At 37.7% G+C, this 14777-nt stretch overlaps 1 protein-coding gene across 4 annotated transcripts in view; it reads right to left on the reverse strand.

Moving 5' to 3' along the window:
• TMEM26 (transmembrane protein 26) overlaps positions 1–14777 on the reverse strand; it is a 64540-nt gene that overhangs the window by 18076 nt on the left and 31687 nt on the right. For all 4 annotated transcript variants that reach the window (XM_059882404.1, XM_059882403.1, XM_059882405.1 and 1 more), the window contains one exon: positions 7548–7768. In XM_059882404.1, the coding sequence (XP_059738387.1) occupies positions 7548–7768 (221 nt within the window). The remainder of the gene's footprint in view (positions 1–7547; positions 7769–14777) is intronic.

The following is a 14777-nucleotide window of genomic DNA, read 5'->3' on the forward strand; positions in this document are numbered from 1 at the left end:
GAACACAGTTTAGATGTAAACATACAGAGTTTGAAAAAAAAAAATCCATGTCAATAGTCATAAAATAGAGCGCCTAGATTCATGAGAGACAAAATAGACTTTCAGACAAGAAATATTACTAGAGAAAAAGAGTGACATGTCATTATGAAAAACAACTACTACATCAGGAAGAACTGTTAAAAACTGCACATCTTAAAACAGGACCTCAAAATACATGAAGCAAAACTGACAATACTGAAAAAAGAAACAGACAATTCAACAATTAGAGTTGAAGATTTCGGTGCCCCACTCAATAATTAATAGAACAACTAGGCAGAAATTCAGTAAGGATATAGAAGACCTGAAGAAATGTATCAGCCAATTTGACATTACTTAAATTTATAAAACAATCAAGCAACGTGTTCTTTTCAAGCACATATGGAATATTCTCCAGGATAGACTGTATGTTAGGCCACAAGATAAGTCTCAATATCTTAAAAGAGTTAATTTTGTATATTCTCAGACTACAGCAGAATTAAGATAAAAAAAAATGCAGGAAGAAATTCGGGCAATCCCCATATGGAAATTAAATAGCTTTGCTTCTAAACAATTCAGAGGTCAAAGGAGAATTCACAGGAGAAATTGGAAAATAATTTGAATTGTATTAAACAAAAAAAGATAACATATCAAAGCTTATGAGATGCAGATAAACCAGGGCTTAGAGGGAAATTTATAACTTTGAATACCATACTAGAAAAGGGGAAAGAGTTCAAATCAATAAGCTTCCATCTTAAGAAACTAGAAAACAGAAGTGCAAATTAAATCCAAAGCAAACAGAAGGAAGGAAAAATTAAATATCAGAACACAAACCAATTAAATAGAAAACAGAATAATAATAGAAAAAATCAGTGAAACCAAAAATTAGTTATTTTAAAAGACTGAGGAAACTGAGAAGTCTAAGGAAAAACGGAGAAGACACAAATGACCAACTCAGAACGAAAAGGGCAGGGTCATAATAAGTGACTCTACAGGAACTGACACAAGTATAAAGGAATAACAGAATGTTCAGCTTCATATGGAAAATAAACTTAGATAAAATGGAAGAAATCCTAAAATGTAAAATATAATAAAACTTGACCCAAGAGGAAACAGAATAACAGAGTAGACTTATAAGAAATAATGATCTTGAGTTGGTAATAAATATCATCCCACAAAGAAAAGCATAGGCTTAGACAGCTTCTTAAGTGAATTCTATAAAATATTTAAAGAAGAAATACCACCAGTCTTATACAGAGTCTTTCAGAAAATAAAGAGGGAATGATTCCTGAGATATTCACTGAGGGAATATTACCCTGATAGCAAAGCCAGGAAAAATGCCATTTGAAAATATTACTAAAAGACAGTGTGTTTTGTGAATATAGATGTAAAATGATTAACAAAGTGTTAGCAAACCAAATTCAACAGCATACAGAAAGGATTATACACCATAACCAAGTGATATTTATCCTAGGATTTACCATCTGAAAATTAGTTAATGCAATATACTATATTAATAGAATAAAGAACAGCCACTACATAACGATCATAAGAAAAACAGGAACATATTTGACAAAATTAAATGTCCATAGAAAGGAGAGAGAAAGAAAGAGAGAGAACGGAAGAAATAAAGAACTCTCAGTAACCTAGATAGGGATTTCCTCTAAATGATCAAGGGCATCTAATAAAAATATCTGTGCAAAACCTACAGCTAGCAACATCCTTAAGTGAAAGACAGAATGCTTATCCTTTGAGATTTAAAAGTTCACTCATATTTATTTATTTTGGCCATGCCTCATGGCATGTGGAATCTTAGTTCCCCAGCCAGGGATGAAACCTGCACCCCCTGCAGTGGAGGCATGGAGTCTTAAGAACTGGACCGCCAGGAAAGTCCCCACTCATACTTCTGTTCAACACTGTATGAGAAATTTTAGCTGGAGCAGTAAGGCAAGAAAAAGAAATAAAAGGCATATAAATTAGTAAGAATCAAAACTATCTTTGCTTTCAAATGATATTCTCCTGTATGTAAAAAGCCCTAAGGAGTCTACAAGACTAATAAACATGATCAATGGGTACAAGAGAAGTCAGCTATATTTCTATGTAGTGGTAATAAAACCATGAAAATGATATTAAGAAAACATTTCTATCAAAAAGAAAAAATATTTAGGAATAAATTTAGGAAAAGTGCTGTAAGACCTATATGTTGAAAATTATGAAACATTTCTAAGAGAAATCAAGGAAAATCTGAATAAATGATGACATAGTTAACATTCATGGGTTGGAAGACTTAATATTATAAAGATGCTGCTTCTTCATAAACTGATAGTAGTCATGGTGTTAGTTGCTCTGTCAAGTCCAACTCTGTGACGCCTCAGACTGTAGCTTATCAGGCTCCTCTGTTCATGGAATTCTCCAGGCCAGAATACTGGTGTAGGTAGCCACTCTATTCTCCAAGGGGTCTTCCCAATCCAGGGATTGAACCTGGGTCTCTTGTATTGCAGGCAGATTCTTTACTGTTGGAGCTACCAGGGAAGCCTGAGGCTTAGATTTAATACAATCCTTATGAAAACTACAGCAGGATTTTTTGGGTTTTTTTTTTTTAGAATTTGACAAGCTAATAATAAAACGTATATGAAATTGCAAAGCATCTAGAAAAATCAGAACAATTTTTTTAAAGAATAATGCTAGAGAACTTAAGAATATCTAGTTTCAAAACTGATCATAAAATGTCAGTAATCACGGTAATGTGGTACTGGCATAAGGACAGACACACAGAGCAGATAGACACACAATAGAAAGTCCTGGAAAACCTCCTTACATATGTGGTCAATTGATTTTTGACAAGGAGTGCCAAGTCATTTTAATAGGGAAGGGATAATGTTTTCAACAAATGGTGCCGAGACAGTTGGCCCAAGCTGGGACAAAAATTAGAGCTGGGACAATGCCAAAACATAAAATGAAATAAGATAAAATATGAACTTAGACTCTTACCTCAAGGTACACAAAAATTAAGTCAAAATATTAGAGAAAAATATTTCTAATTTTTGGTGAGGAAAATTTTTTTTTCCTTTTTATTTAAAAAAAGTTTTTATTATTATTATTTTTTTTTTTTACTTTACACCAAAGCCCTACATAGAAGAAAAAATGATAAATAGGATTTTATCAAAATTAAAAAAAAAAACTGTTCTTCAAATGAAATCATTAAAAAATAAAAGATTATATACTGGGAAAAATATTTACATTTATGTATCTAATAACAGACTTGTAACCAGAATATATAGACAACTTAATAAAAATTTAATCCAGTGAAACATGGGCAAAAATTTGAACAGATACTTCACCAAGGAAGATATATAAAAAGCTAATCAGCACGTGAAAGATATCCACTTCATTAATCATTAAGAAGATGCAAATTAAAAACACAATACAATACTACTATGAGCTCACTAGAATGGTTATAATCATTAACACTGAAAAAAATGTGTTGGTGAAGACGTTGAGAAAATGGAACTCTCACACCTTGCTAGTGGTGTGTTTTTACATAGGTATAGCCCCTTTGGGGGGCACCCCTGGTGGCTCAGTGGAAAAGAATCCATCTGCCAATGCAGGAGATATGAGTCCGATCCCTGGATTGGGAAGATCCCCTAGAGAAGGAAATGGCAACTCATTCCAGATTTCTTGTCTGGGAAATCCCATGGACAGAGGATCCTGGTGGGCTAGTTCCAGGGGATCGCAAAGAGCTGGACACGACTTAGCAACTAAACAGCAACAACAGCAATAACAAATAGCCATTTTGCAAACAGTTTGGCAGTTTCTTAAAAAGTTAAACATGTACTTAACATAAAATTGAGTCATTCTACTCCCACGTATCTATACAAGAGAAATGAAAACAGATGCATACAAAGGCTTGTAACTGAATGTTCCTAGCAATATCATTTTCAATAGCAAGAAAACTGACTACAGAATGGATACATAAAATGTGGTATATGCATAGGATACTAGTCAGCTATTAAAACAGAGCTAGACAACCCATACAGTGAACAATGGGAATGAACCACTGAAACATTATGCTATGTGAAAAAGCCAGACACAAAGACCATACACTTTATGATCCCATTTACATGAAATTTCTAGAAAAGGAATTTCTATAGTGATATAAAGCATATCAGTGGTTGCCTAGAGTTGACAGTGGGAGTGAGAATTGACCGCAAACAGACACAAGGAATATGGATTCTGGTGATAGTTACACAAGTCTATAAATTTCAAAATATCACTGAACCATAGAATTACAATAGATGCATTTGTGTTATATCAAGTGGAGTTGTTATGAAAAACTTGCAATATCTCATGAGTCCATGCAAATTCATAAGAATCAGAAAGATGAACTTTGTGTAGGTATGTGGAAGGGAACTGATTTAGGTTAAAAAAAACAAACAAACTGGATTTGAAGTATTACCCAGGATGCAGGAAAGAGAGATAGACATCACTGTGATGTAACATCATCGCAGGTTTTCTCATAAACCTGTCAGCTCAAATTACAGAATAAAATAAAAAAGAAAAGAAACTGTTGTAATAATAAGTGATGCTAAGTAGGTTATAATGAAGTAACCCTCTTTTCTATATTACATGGGAACATCCTTTACATGTATATTAAATTTATGCTTTATGATTGTCTTTTTGAGGCCAAAAGGGAAAGCTATGCTGAGAGAGTTTAAGTCTTTCCTTTGAAAACATGGCAATCTGCAGTGTTTATGCTTACAGTATGGAACCTGAGATGAAGTCAGAACGTGGGAGGTGGGCCTTAGGTGGAAATAAAAACTCTCAGTTCTTTCTGAGCCTTGATTTTGGAGGCCTTAGGTTGTGATGGAGATATTCAGGAGTGCAGTGGAAACCACAGACGGTCTCTGACACAATGCAATTACATTAAAAATAAAATGATTTCATTTGAGATCATGAAACCCAAAAAGAAATTGAAAAATAATAACCCAAGCAGAGTTGATTCAGTTCTATTCTCAGGACTGGTATACGTTTAGAATGAGTAAAAAGATTTATAAAACACTCAGATGAATGTGCAGGGGGGAGAAGAAAATGTTGAATTGAAATTACCTGGGTGAGGACAGGACTGCGTATCCTTTCGCTCATCACTTGCTCCCTATTAGCTCCCCAATCTCCAGTAGCACTCTTTTGGCCCGCACTACATAATCAGTCAAGAGTTGGTGAATGAATGATCTCTCATGACTTTCAGAATGTTTTTTAAATTGCCTTGGACGATTGACATTTTAGTCATTAACTTACTTAATATTCAACATCTATTGGCAAACTGATCTATAAAATGCCTCTTGCCATCACTTGTGGATGGGCCTAAAACATTGAGCATTAAGATAGCCATAAAACCATAAAGATGTGAGAAAGATCAGATGAGTCCCTCAGAACGTATTCCTCCCTGAAGCCCCACCCCCGCCTTCTACCTTATATCCCTTGGATCTCACTAGATATTTGGCCATTTATGTGTTTATTTCTATATAGTTATAGGTGTGTGTGTGTGTGTGTGTGTGTGTGTGTGTGGTGTGTGTGTGTGTGTGTGTGTGTGTGTGCGGCATGCTCAGCCGTGTTTGACTCTTTGCAACCTCATGGACTGTAGCCCGCCAGGTTCCTCTGCCCATGGGATTTTCCAGGCAGGAATACTGGAGTGGGTTGCCCCTTCTTCCTGCAGGGGATCTTCCCAACCCAGAGATCGAACCTGTGTCTCTTGCATCTCCTGCACTGGCAGGTGGATTCTTTCCCACTGTGCCACCTGGGAAGCCCCATAGGTATAGTCAGCTGTGTGGTGCCTGTAGTTATTTGTTTTTATATGCTTGGTCATGATTTTTAAATGTTTTTCTTGTAACCTCACTGTATTATAAGTATTCTAATGTATCTGAAAATATGTTACACAATGTAAAGCACTGGCCACATGTAAGGTATTAAAGCCACAAAGCTAAAATCAACATTCTGGGGACTTCTCTGGTGGTCCAGTGGGTAAGACACCTTGCTCACAATGCAGGGGGCCTGCTTCAATCACTAGTCAGGGAACTAGATCCCATATGCTGCAACTAACACCCTGCACAGCAAATTAAGTAAATATTCTTTAAAAAATAAAGTTGGCATTGTGAGGACAATGGATCAACTTAGACTAGATTTCTTTTTAAAATTCTATATCTACTTAAGATATGAGAAAGCAGTATAAATGGAACAGGAAATGATCGTATAAAGGTAACCTATGATAATGATACACTTTGTACTATAATTGGGATATTAAGTTTACTCAGTAGGTTAGTGTATTTTGCTCAGCTTTATGTTTCGTTATTTGAGAAACATAGCATAAAGTAAACGGTAGCATTAAAAGCCAGACTCATTGCAATTTATTTTTATAGCATACTGCATAACAACCTGAGCTGAAAGTACATTCAGGCACTGAGACTTAAATCCCTAAAGGTAAGTAGTTCCATAAACAGATGTGATCATGGATTCTGGGTTTATTTGCTTGTGGCAAAAATAAAAGTACCAACTCAATAAGTTTTAATTTATAGGCATCTACACCAGATAGCCTTTGGGCACTTCGAACAAAACTGATTAAAAATAAAATTTAGGAAAATAAAACCTAATCTGCCCCATTCTCCATTCACACCAGGGAATATAAATTCCTCAGTCAGCTAGGGGAGAGAGTCCTCCATGCCTCCTCGAAGTACTTTCCTGGAATAGCAGCTCTGCTCTGCAAGAGACACTTAAGATTGCCTGCATTCCTGGACACTTGAGAATGTGAAAGAGGAGCCAGGGACAGTTTTCAGGTAACCATGGCTTCACCTAACCTGTGGTCATGCAAATAGGCAAAGCGTCTCTGTTCTTACCCATGGAAAATATTGTCTGCCTTTTTTCTGTAGCAACAATGTCCTTTACAGATTCAGTCAGACATGACTGAGTGACTAACACACACACACACAACTTTCTTTACATATTCATATACAAGTACTATATATATACATAGCACATATATATGGCACATACATACACATATATATATGTATATGTATATGCATGTGTGCATGCTGGATCCCTTCAGTCATGTTCAACTCTTTACAACCCGATGGACTAGAGCCTGCCATGCTCCTCTGTCCATGGGATTCTCCAGGCAAGAAGACTGGAGTGGATTGCTGTGTCCTTCTCCAGGGGATCTTCCCCACCAAAGGATCGAACAGACATCTGTTATGTCTCCTGCATTGGTAGGTGGCTTCTTTACCACTGGAGCCATATAGGAAACCCAGATATGTGCATACATGTATGTGTGTGTGTGTGTGTGTGTGTGTGTGTGTGTGCACGTTGGGGTACTGGTACCTAATATATACCTGAACAGCAACAAATTCTATTATTCTACCACTGGACATATGATATACGGAAAAAGCTTTATTAATGCAAAATATAAATAATAGAACAAAAAAGCAGGTGTGTGGGCCTGACCTTGAAAAGTAGGTCTTTTCATCGCAGGGCCTACTTACCTCACATTTTCTTCTTCCAGGGTCTCACTTGTGAATTCCAATATGTCAGCAGCTGTCCCCACAAACATAAGGAGAAGTTGAGAGAGTTGATCCCGAGTAATCCCACTTCCAATGGGGAGAAGCCATCTTCCAATTATTAGCATCAGAAGGAATGTCTGATGGAGTCCCAAAGTCCAGACTTTCTCACATACTGTAGATAAGTTATTTACAAAAACTTTGGCCTGTTTAACAGAAATGTTATACAGACAGAGGAATTATGAACTAGAACCTTATAAAGGCCTTTTTCACCATGGTTTTCAATGAAGAGTCAGCTTTTGTGGAAGAGCATTTCCAGAAAATGATTCTTCATTTATTAAGGAAAGTCAAACTCTTTTTAGCTGAATAATCTTATAAAAAAGAAAAAATGCTAATGTCTCTTTAAAATGGGGCAGCCTTATAACTGAAAGTAATTTAAATGTTTTACTTAGTAGTGAGGTTGTACTTATATTTTAAATGCTAATTTTGCAACTTTTCACAGACAGTTTCTCATATTATTTCATTAGTCTCTGTAATAAGTATAACACATAGCAACATTTTTTAAATTCCATATTAAAAATTTTTAATTCCTATATTTTTATAGATTTCAAATTTGAATTTACTAATCTGGTAATATTTTCAGCATGGTAAAGATCTTCTCCTTTGATTTTTATTGCTTTAAAATACTATCAAAGGAGAAAACATATATAATGTTTATTACCTAAAAGAAACAGAATAATTATAAGGTTATTTTTATTCTGAACATTTATTATTAAAAAATCTATAAGCAAACAACCAAATTTCTTCTGCCCTTATTCTTGGACTCTGGAGAAAATTTCCATCCCATTAATGTATTCCAAATACTATCTCTTGCCCACTTAACATCTAGTGTTAATATCTTATTGGCCTTATAGGTTATGATCTTCTAAAGACTACAGGGGTGTAGATCTCCAGTGGATGGACAGTGATTCCAACTGATTTATACAAGTGACTTAACTATATTTCTACAAATTTATTTACCCCTCTTGATCACATGCTGAGGTCAATGTAAAGGTGATGGGAGAGAAAGATACATCAGTATGCTAACCTGATTGAAACCATGCACGAAGATCAATAACCTTTCCTTTGCACATTGCATTATATGTCTTCTACGACTCTTCCCATTGGCTGTTGTTAGTCACTAAGTCATGTCTGACGCTCTTGCGACTCCATGGGCTCTAGTCCTCCAGCCTCCTTGATCCATGGGATTTTCCAGGCAAGAATACCGGAGTGGGTTACCATTTTCTCCTCCAGGGCATCTTCCCCACCCAGAGATCAAACCCATGGCTCCTGCACTGGCAGGAGGACTCTTGACCACTGCGCCACCAGGGAAACACTGATGAGTCTTTCCAAACATCTTATTTGATTCTTACAGGATGTGTGTTGTAGTAGTTGCTGTTGTGTTGCTAAATCATGTCTGACTCTTACAACCCCATGGAATGTAGACCACCAGGTTCGTCTGTCCATGGGATTTCCGAAGCAAGAACACTGGAGTGGGTTGCCATTTCCTTCTCCAGGGGATCTTCCTGACCCAGGGATTGAACCTGTGTCTCCTGCTTGGCACTCCTCTCTACCACTGAGCCACCTAGGATATAGGAATGTATGCTAGCAGGGTAAATATGAATGTTTTCAATTACCAGATGATAAACTGAGAGACAGTGAGGTTGATTTGTTCAAAGTGACATGAGTAAGCTGTGACTGAAGGTTGAATTAGAACCCAAAACTAGTTCTGTTAAGCTCAATAGAATCAATAGCCTATCTTACTATTGAAAACATGGTTCAGTGAAAGGGGCCTTAGTCTTGAGAGTCTCATGGGCCATAGTTAGTTTGCCAAATATCAAACATGGGAAGAAAAAAGAACAGATTCTATTTTGGCTGAAAACCTTCCCTATTGTTAATATAAGCACCTAAAAATATAAAGGGCAGAGGACATCAAGAAGGCAGAGGAGTAAGTGGACAGTACATCTTTCTCCACGGCTACATCAGGAATACACTTTCAGACACAGAAGTGCATGCAGAACACCAGCTGAGAGCGGACAGGAGTATGTGACCAGTGGAAAAGAATATACAGAACCACGCAAAACTCAGTGGGATGAAGGAACTAGGGGGAGAAACAGGAGTGTTAATAGGACAGGACCTGCCCTCAGCGGGTTGGGGAACTGAAGCAGGGGTCACCCAATCCCCACATTGGGGCAATCGTCTGAGTCAGAGGAGAAACATTTAAGGCTGACAGTGAAATAGCTGATCTGTGGCAGCCTAAATGGAAAGAGAATCAGACAGTCCTTGTTGCAGCCTACATACCCCAGACAGGAATGCTGGTCCCTCCAAATGTGCAGCAGCTGGGAGCTGGAGTTTAGGGATTGTGGAGCAATCCCAGGGCAAGGACTGCTGTTGACTGAGAAAGACGGAGTGAGGGGATGTGAGGTAGGAGATTGTGATGGGAAATGCCGGTAGAGGAAAGCCAGGCAGCCATGTAAGCAAGGGGATGCTGCCGAGTCATGCATGGTGGGTGGAGCCATCATCGTAGCCTCTCTCTCCCCACAAGCCAGCATCCGCAGCTGAACAATAGAGATGCTGGCCCATTCTAAAGCCTAATGCACTGAACTACAGAGTAGGACCTCACTGAGGGTGCTCCTTTAAATGACTGATGCACCAGTCTACAGAGTAGGACTCCAGCCAGGGGGCCCCCCTCTATGTGCCTGATGCACTGAACTACAGAATAGGACCCCAGGCAAGGGAGCTTTCTAAGTACCTCAACAAGTGGAGCTACAGAGAAAGACTGGCCAATGAGGCCTGATCGCCATCTTCAAGAGGCTTGAAAAAGACTCTGATAGGGGCCATAACTCCTGTGGCTGAGGCAGTCCGTGTTCCTGCACGCTTGGCACTGCCAGGGTCCCCACAAGACAAGCAGTGGTGCCACCTTCATGCTCAACTCTCACTGGGGCAGAGCTGCCACAGGCAAAAAAAGTCTTGTGTCTATGCACACAGGTTCACTTTAGTTGTGTCCGACTCTTGGCAACCCTGTAGACTGTGGCCTGCCAGGCTTCTTTGTCAGAGAGGGGGGCTCTCCAGGCAAGAATACTGGAGCATATTGGCCAATACTGGTTGCCATACTCTTCTAGAGTACTGTATTTCCTGCTGCCATAGCCACCAACTCCCCTGAGTACCTGGTGCTGCCAGAACCCCTCTAACTCAAGCAGCTGCCACCTCCACACCTGGCCCTCAAAGGGGCAAACCTGGGTCCTCCAGGGCAGCCTCAGGAGCAAACCCCAGTGGATGGCCCACATGTAGAGTTGGAAATAAAACCACAATCGAAACCCAGGGGCAGTGTGGCTAAGGAAGAAGACCCAAAAACCTTCCCACCAGCTGTACAAGTTGCAGATTAAATCCATGATCAACTAGGTAGACTGTATGTCTATGGAATATATAAAAGGCCATTGAGAGCTCCCACAAAAGAAAATGCACTAGTTCTGATAGCTGTGGACATTGGAGACAAGAACCCACTGGAATAGGATCAGATTAGAATCTGAGCTGCCCCCACAGCAGGTCCAGAGATCAGCAAGCACAGTGTTGGAGGGCATCCTAGGGAGGTAAGGTGGACTGTGTCTCCCAGCGAGGGAAAGGACTCTGACTGCAGTGACTCAGGAAAAACATTTATTATTCTTATTTTTTGACTTGTTCTGTAGATTCTTTTAGATTTTTCCCCCTTTTCCCCCCTCTGTTGTAGTTGTCAATATTATTGGCACTATGAAATCCAATTAGGCTTTAGAGCTTTTCTTTTTTTTTCCTCAGTCACATTTTTTATTGTTGTTATAAACTTCTGCCTCTCTGTAGGGCTTTTGCAGTTTTGTGGAGTTTTCCTTTTTTATTTTTCGTTTCTCTTTTTTTTATTTTAATTTTTAGTTTTTTAAACTTATTATTATTTCTACATTTATTCTTTTGTTGGCTTTTCCTACTGTTCTTTTCCCCTTGCAGTTAATCTTTAACAAATATAAATCTTCCTTATCTACCTCTGTCTAACTTTGCATATATATTCTTTTATTCTTTTCTTTCTCTCCTTTCCTCTCAACATATTTGTTAGTTTTATTTTCATTGCTTTATTGCACAGTTTGCATCTTGCTTTAGTTTTGTTTTCCTGTTTGTGCTTTAGTTAGTTTTGTTCTGGTAGATATAATTTTTGGTTTCCTTAGTTTGCCAGGTCAATCTATTGTACTTTATTTTTGCTGGGCTGTTTTGATTTTGCTTATGGGTATATATGTATATATGTATATTCAGTCACACCTTTTATTGTTGTTATAAACCTCTCCCTCTACATGGAGCTTTTGCAGTTTTGAGGCATTTCCTTTTATTTTCTCTATTTTCTCTCTTCTTTTTTTCCTTTTCTCTTTTTTATAATTGCAATTTTTAATTTTTTTAAACTAAATTTTTTCTATATATTCCTTTGTTTGCCTTTCCTACTATTCTCTTCCCCTTGCAGTTAATCTTTAATGTATATAAATCTTCTGCACCTACGTCTATTTAAATTTGCATATCTATTCTTTCTTTTTTTTCTTTCATTCCTTTCCTCTCAACATATTTGTTAGTTTTGCTTTCATTGCTTTATTCCCCACTTGGTACCTTGCTTTGGTTTTGCTTTCCAGTTTGTGCTTTAGTTAGTTTTTTTCTTAAGTAGTAAATATAATTTTTGATTTTCTTTGTTTGTTGGGTCAATCTACTGTAGTTTATTTTTGTTGGACTGTTTTGACTTTTCTCATGGGTGTATATGTATATTCCATTATTTTAACTATTATTTGCCTGATTTTGTAACTACCATTTGTCTGGGGTTCATCTCTGGTTTCTCATCTTTGGATATTTGTTTTAATCTTACTTAATGCCATAACAAACCACTTGTGGAGTCTTCATTCTTGACCAGAGATCAAGCTCTGAGCCTTTGGAGTGGGAGAACTGACTCCAAGACCCTAGACTACCAGAGAACTAACCTTAGGGAGTATCAGATAGTGAGAACTCACACAAATGAAACCACTTGAATACCAGACCCAGCATCACCCAACCACCAGTAGCACCCTGTGCAGAATGCCTCATCTAAACAATGAAAAAACCAAAAATACAAACCAAATCATCAGCAGACAGGAGTACCACCTCACTCAGCCTTGCCCATCAGAGAAAAACAAACAAAAACTCAACACAAATCTCACCCGATATGAAGCTTACACAAACCACTGGACCAATGTTAGGAGAGCAGAAACCAAAAAGATAGAATCCAACTTTCTTCAAGGAAGGAATTCAACTTTCCTGGAAGCCTGGGAAAAGGAGACCTCAAACACAATAAGTTAAAATAATAAATAATGAGAAGGCAGAGAAATACTACACAAATGAAGGAAAAAGTCCAATAAATGTCTAAATACAAAGTCCAAATAAATGAAGAGGAAACAGGAAAACTACCTTTAAAAGAATTCAGAATAATGCAAATAAAGATGATCAAGAATAATGAAAATAAAGATGATCAAAACCCTTAAAACAAAATGGAGAAAATGGAAGTACCAATTAACAAAGACCTAGAAGAATTAAAGAAAAAACATAAGAGACAAACAACACAATAACTGAAATTAAAAATACTCTAGAAGGAATCACTAGCAGAATATCTGAAACAGAAGCTGGAAGATAAAATGGTGGAAATAACGTCTGAAATGCAGAACAAAGTAAAAGGAATGGAAAGAACTGAGGATAGTCTCAGACCTCTGGGACAATACCAAACACACCAACATTCGAATTATAGGGTTCCCAGAAGAAGAACTCTTGCCTGGAAAATCCCATGGACGGAGAAGCCTGGTAGACTGCAGTCCATGGGGTCGCTGAGGGTCGGACACGACTGAGCGACTTCACTTTCACTTTTCACTTTCCTGCATTGGAGAAGGAAATGGCAACCCACTCCAGCGTTCTTGCCTGGAGAATCCCAGGGATGGGGGAGCCTGGTGGGCTGCCGTCTATGGGGTTGCACAGAGTCAGACACGACTGAAGTGACTTAGCAGCAGCAGCAGCAGAAGAGAAAAAGAAAGGGTTTGAGAAATTTTTTGAAGAGATTATAGTTGAAATTTTCCCCAACATGGAAAAGGAAATAGCCAAGAGGCACAAAGAGTCCCATACAGGATAAACCCAAGGAGAAACACGCCAAGACACATACTAATCAAACTAACAAAGACTAAACACAAAGAAAGTATATTAAAAACAGCAAGGGAGAAGCAACCAGTAACATACAAGGGAAACGCCATATGCTTAACAGCTAATCTTTCAGCAGACTCTGCAAGCCAGAAGGGAATGGCAGGATATGTTTAAAGCACTGAAAGGGAAAAATCTCCAACCAAGATAACTACCCAGCAAGGATCTCATTCAAAATTGATGGAGAAATAAAAAGCTTTTCAGATAAGCAAAAGTTAAGAGAATTCAGTACCAGGAAACCAGCTTTACAACAAATGTTAAATGGAATTATATAGTCAAGAAATACAAAAGAAAAAAGATCTACAAAATCAACCCCAAAGAATTAAGAAAATGGCAATAGGAACATATATATCAATAACTACTTTAAATATAAATGGATTAAATGCTCCAAGCAAAAGACACAGACTGGCTGAATGGATACAAAAACAAGACCCATATATATTCTGTCTACAAGAAACCCACATCAGACCTAAAGACACATATAGACTGAAAGTGAGAGGATGGAAAAATATATTCCATGCAAACGGGAGGCAAAGGAAAGCTGGAGTAGCAATCCTCATATCAGACAAAATAGACCTTAAAATAAAGATTACAAGCTACAAGGAAGGACACTACATAGTGATCAAAGGATCAATCCAAGAGGAAGACAGAACATTTGTAAATATCTATACACTCAACATAGGAGCACCTTAATACATAAGACAAACACTAACAGACATAAAAGGAGAAATTGACAGTAACACAATAATAGTAGGAGATTTTAACATCCCACTCACACCAATGGACACATAATCAAAACAGAAAATTAATAAGGAAACACAAGTCTTAAATGATACATTAGATGAGATGGATCTCATTGATATCTTCAAGACGTTTCATCAAAATGCAGAATACCTTCTCAAGTGCACATGGAACATTCTCCAGGATAGACCACATCTTGAGTCACAAATTAAACCTCAG

This window comes from Bos taurus, chromosome 28 (assembly GCF_002263795.3).
Source record: "Bos taurus isolate L1 Dominette 01449 registration number 42190680 breed Hereford chromosome 28, ARS-UCD2.0, whole genome shotgun sequence".
NCBI lineage: Eukaryota > Metazoa > Chordata > Mammalia > Artiodactyla > Bovidae > Bos > Bos taurus.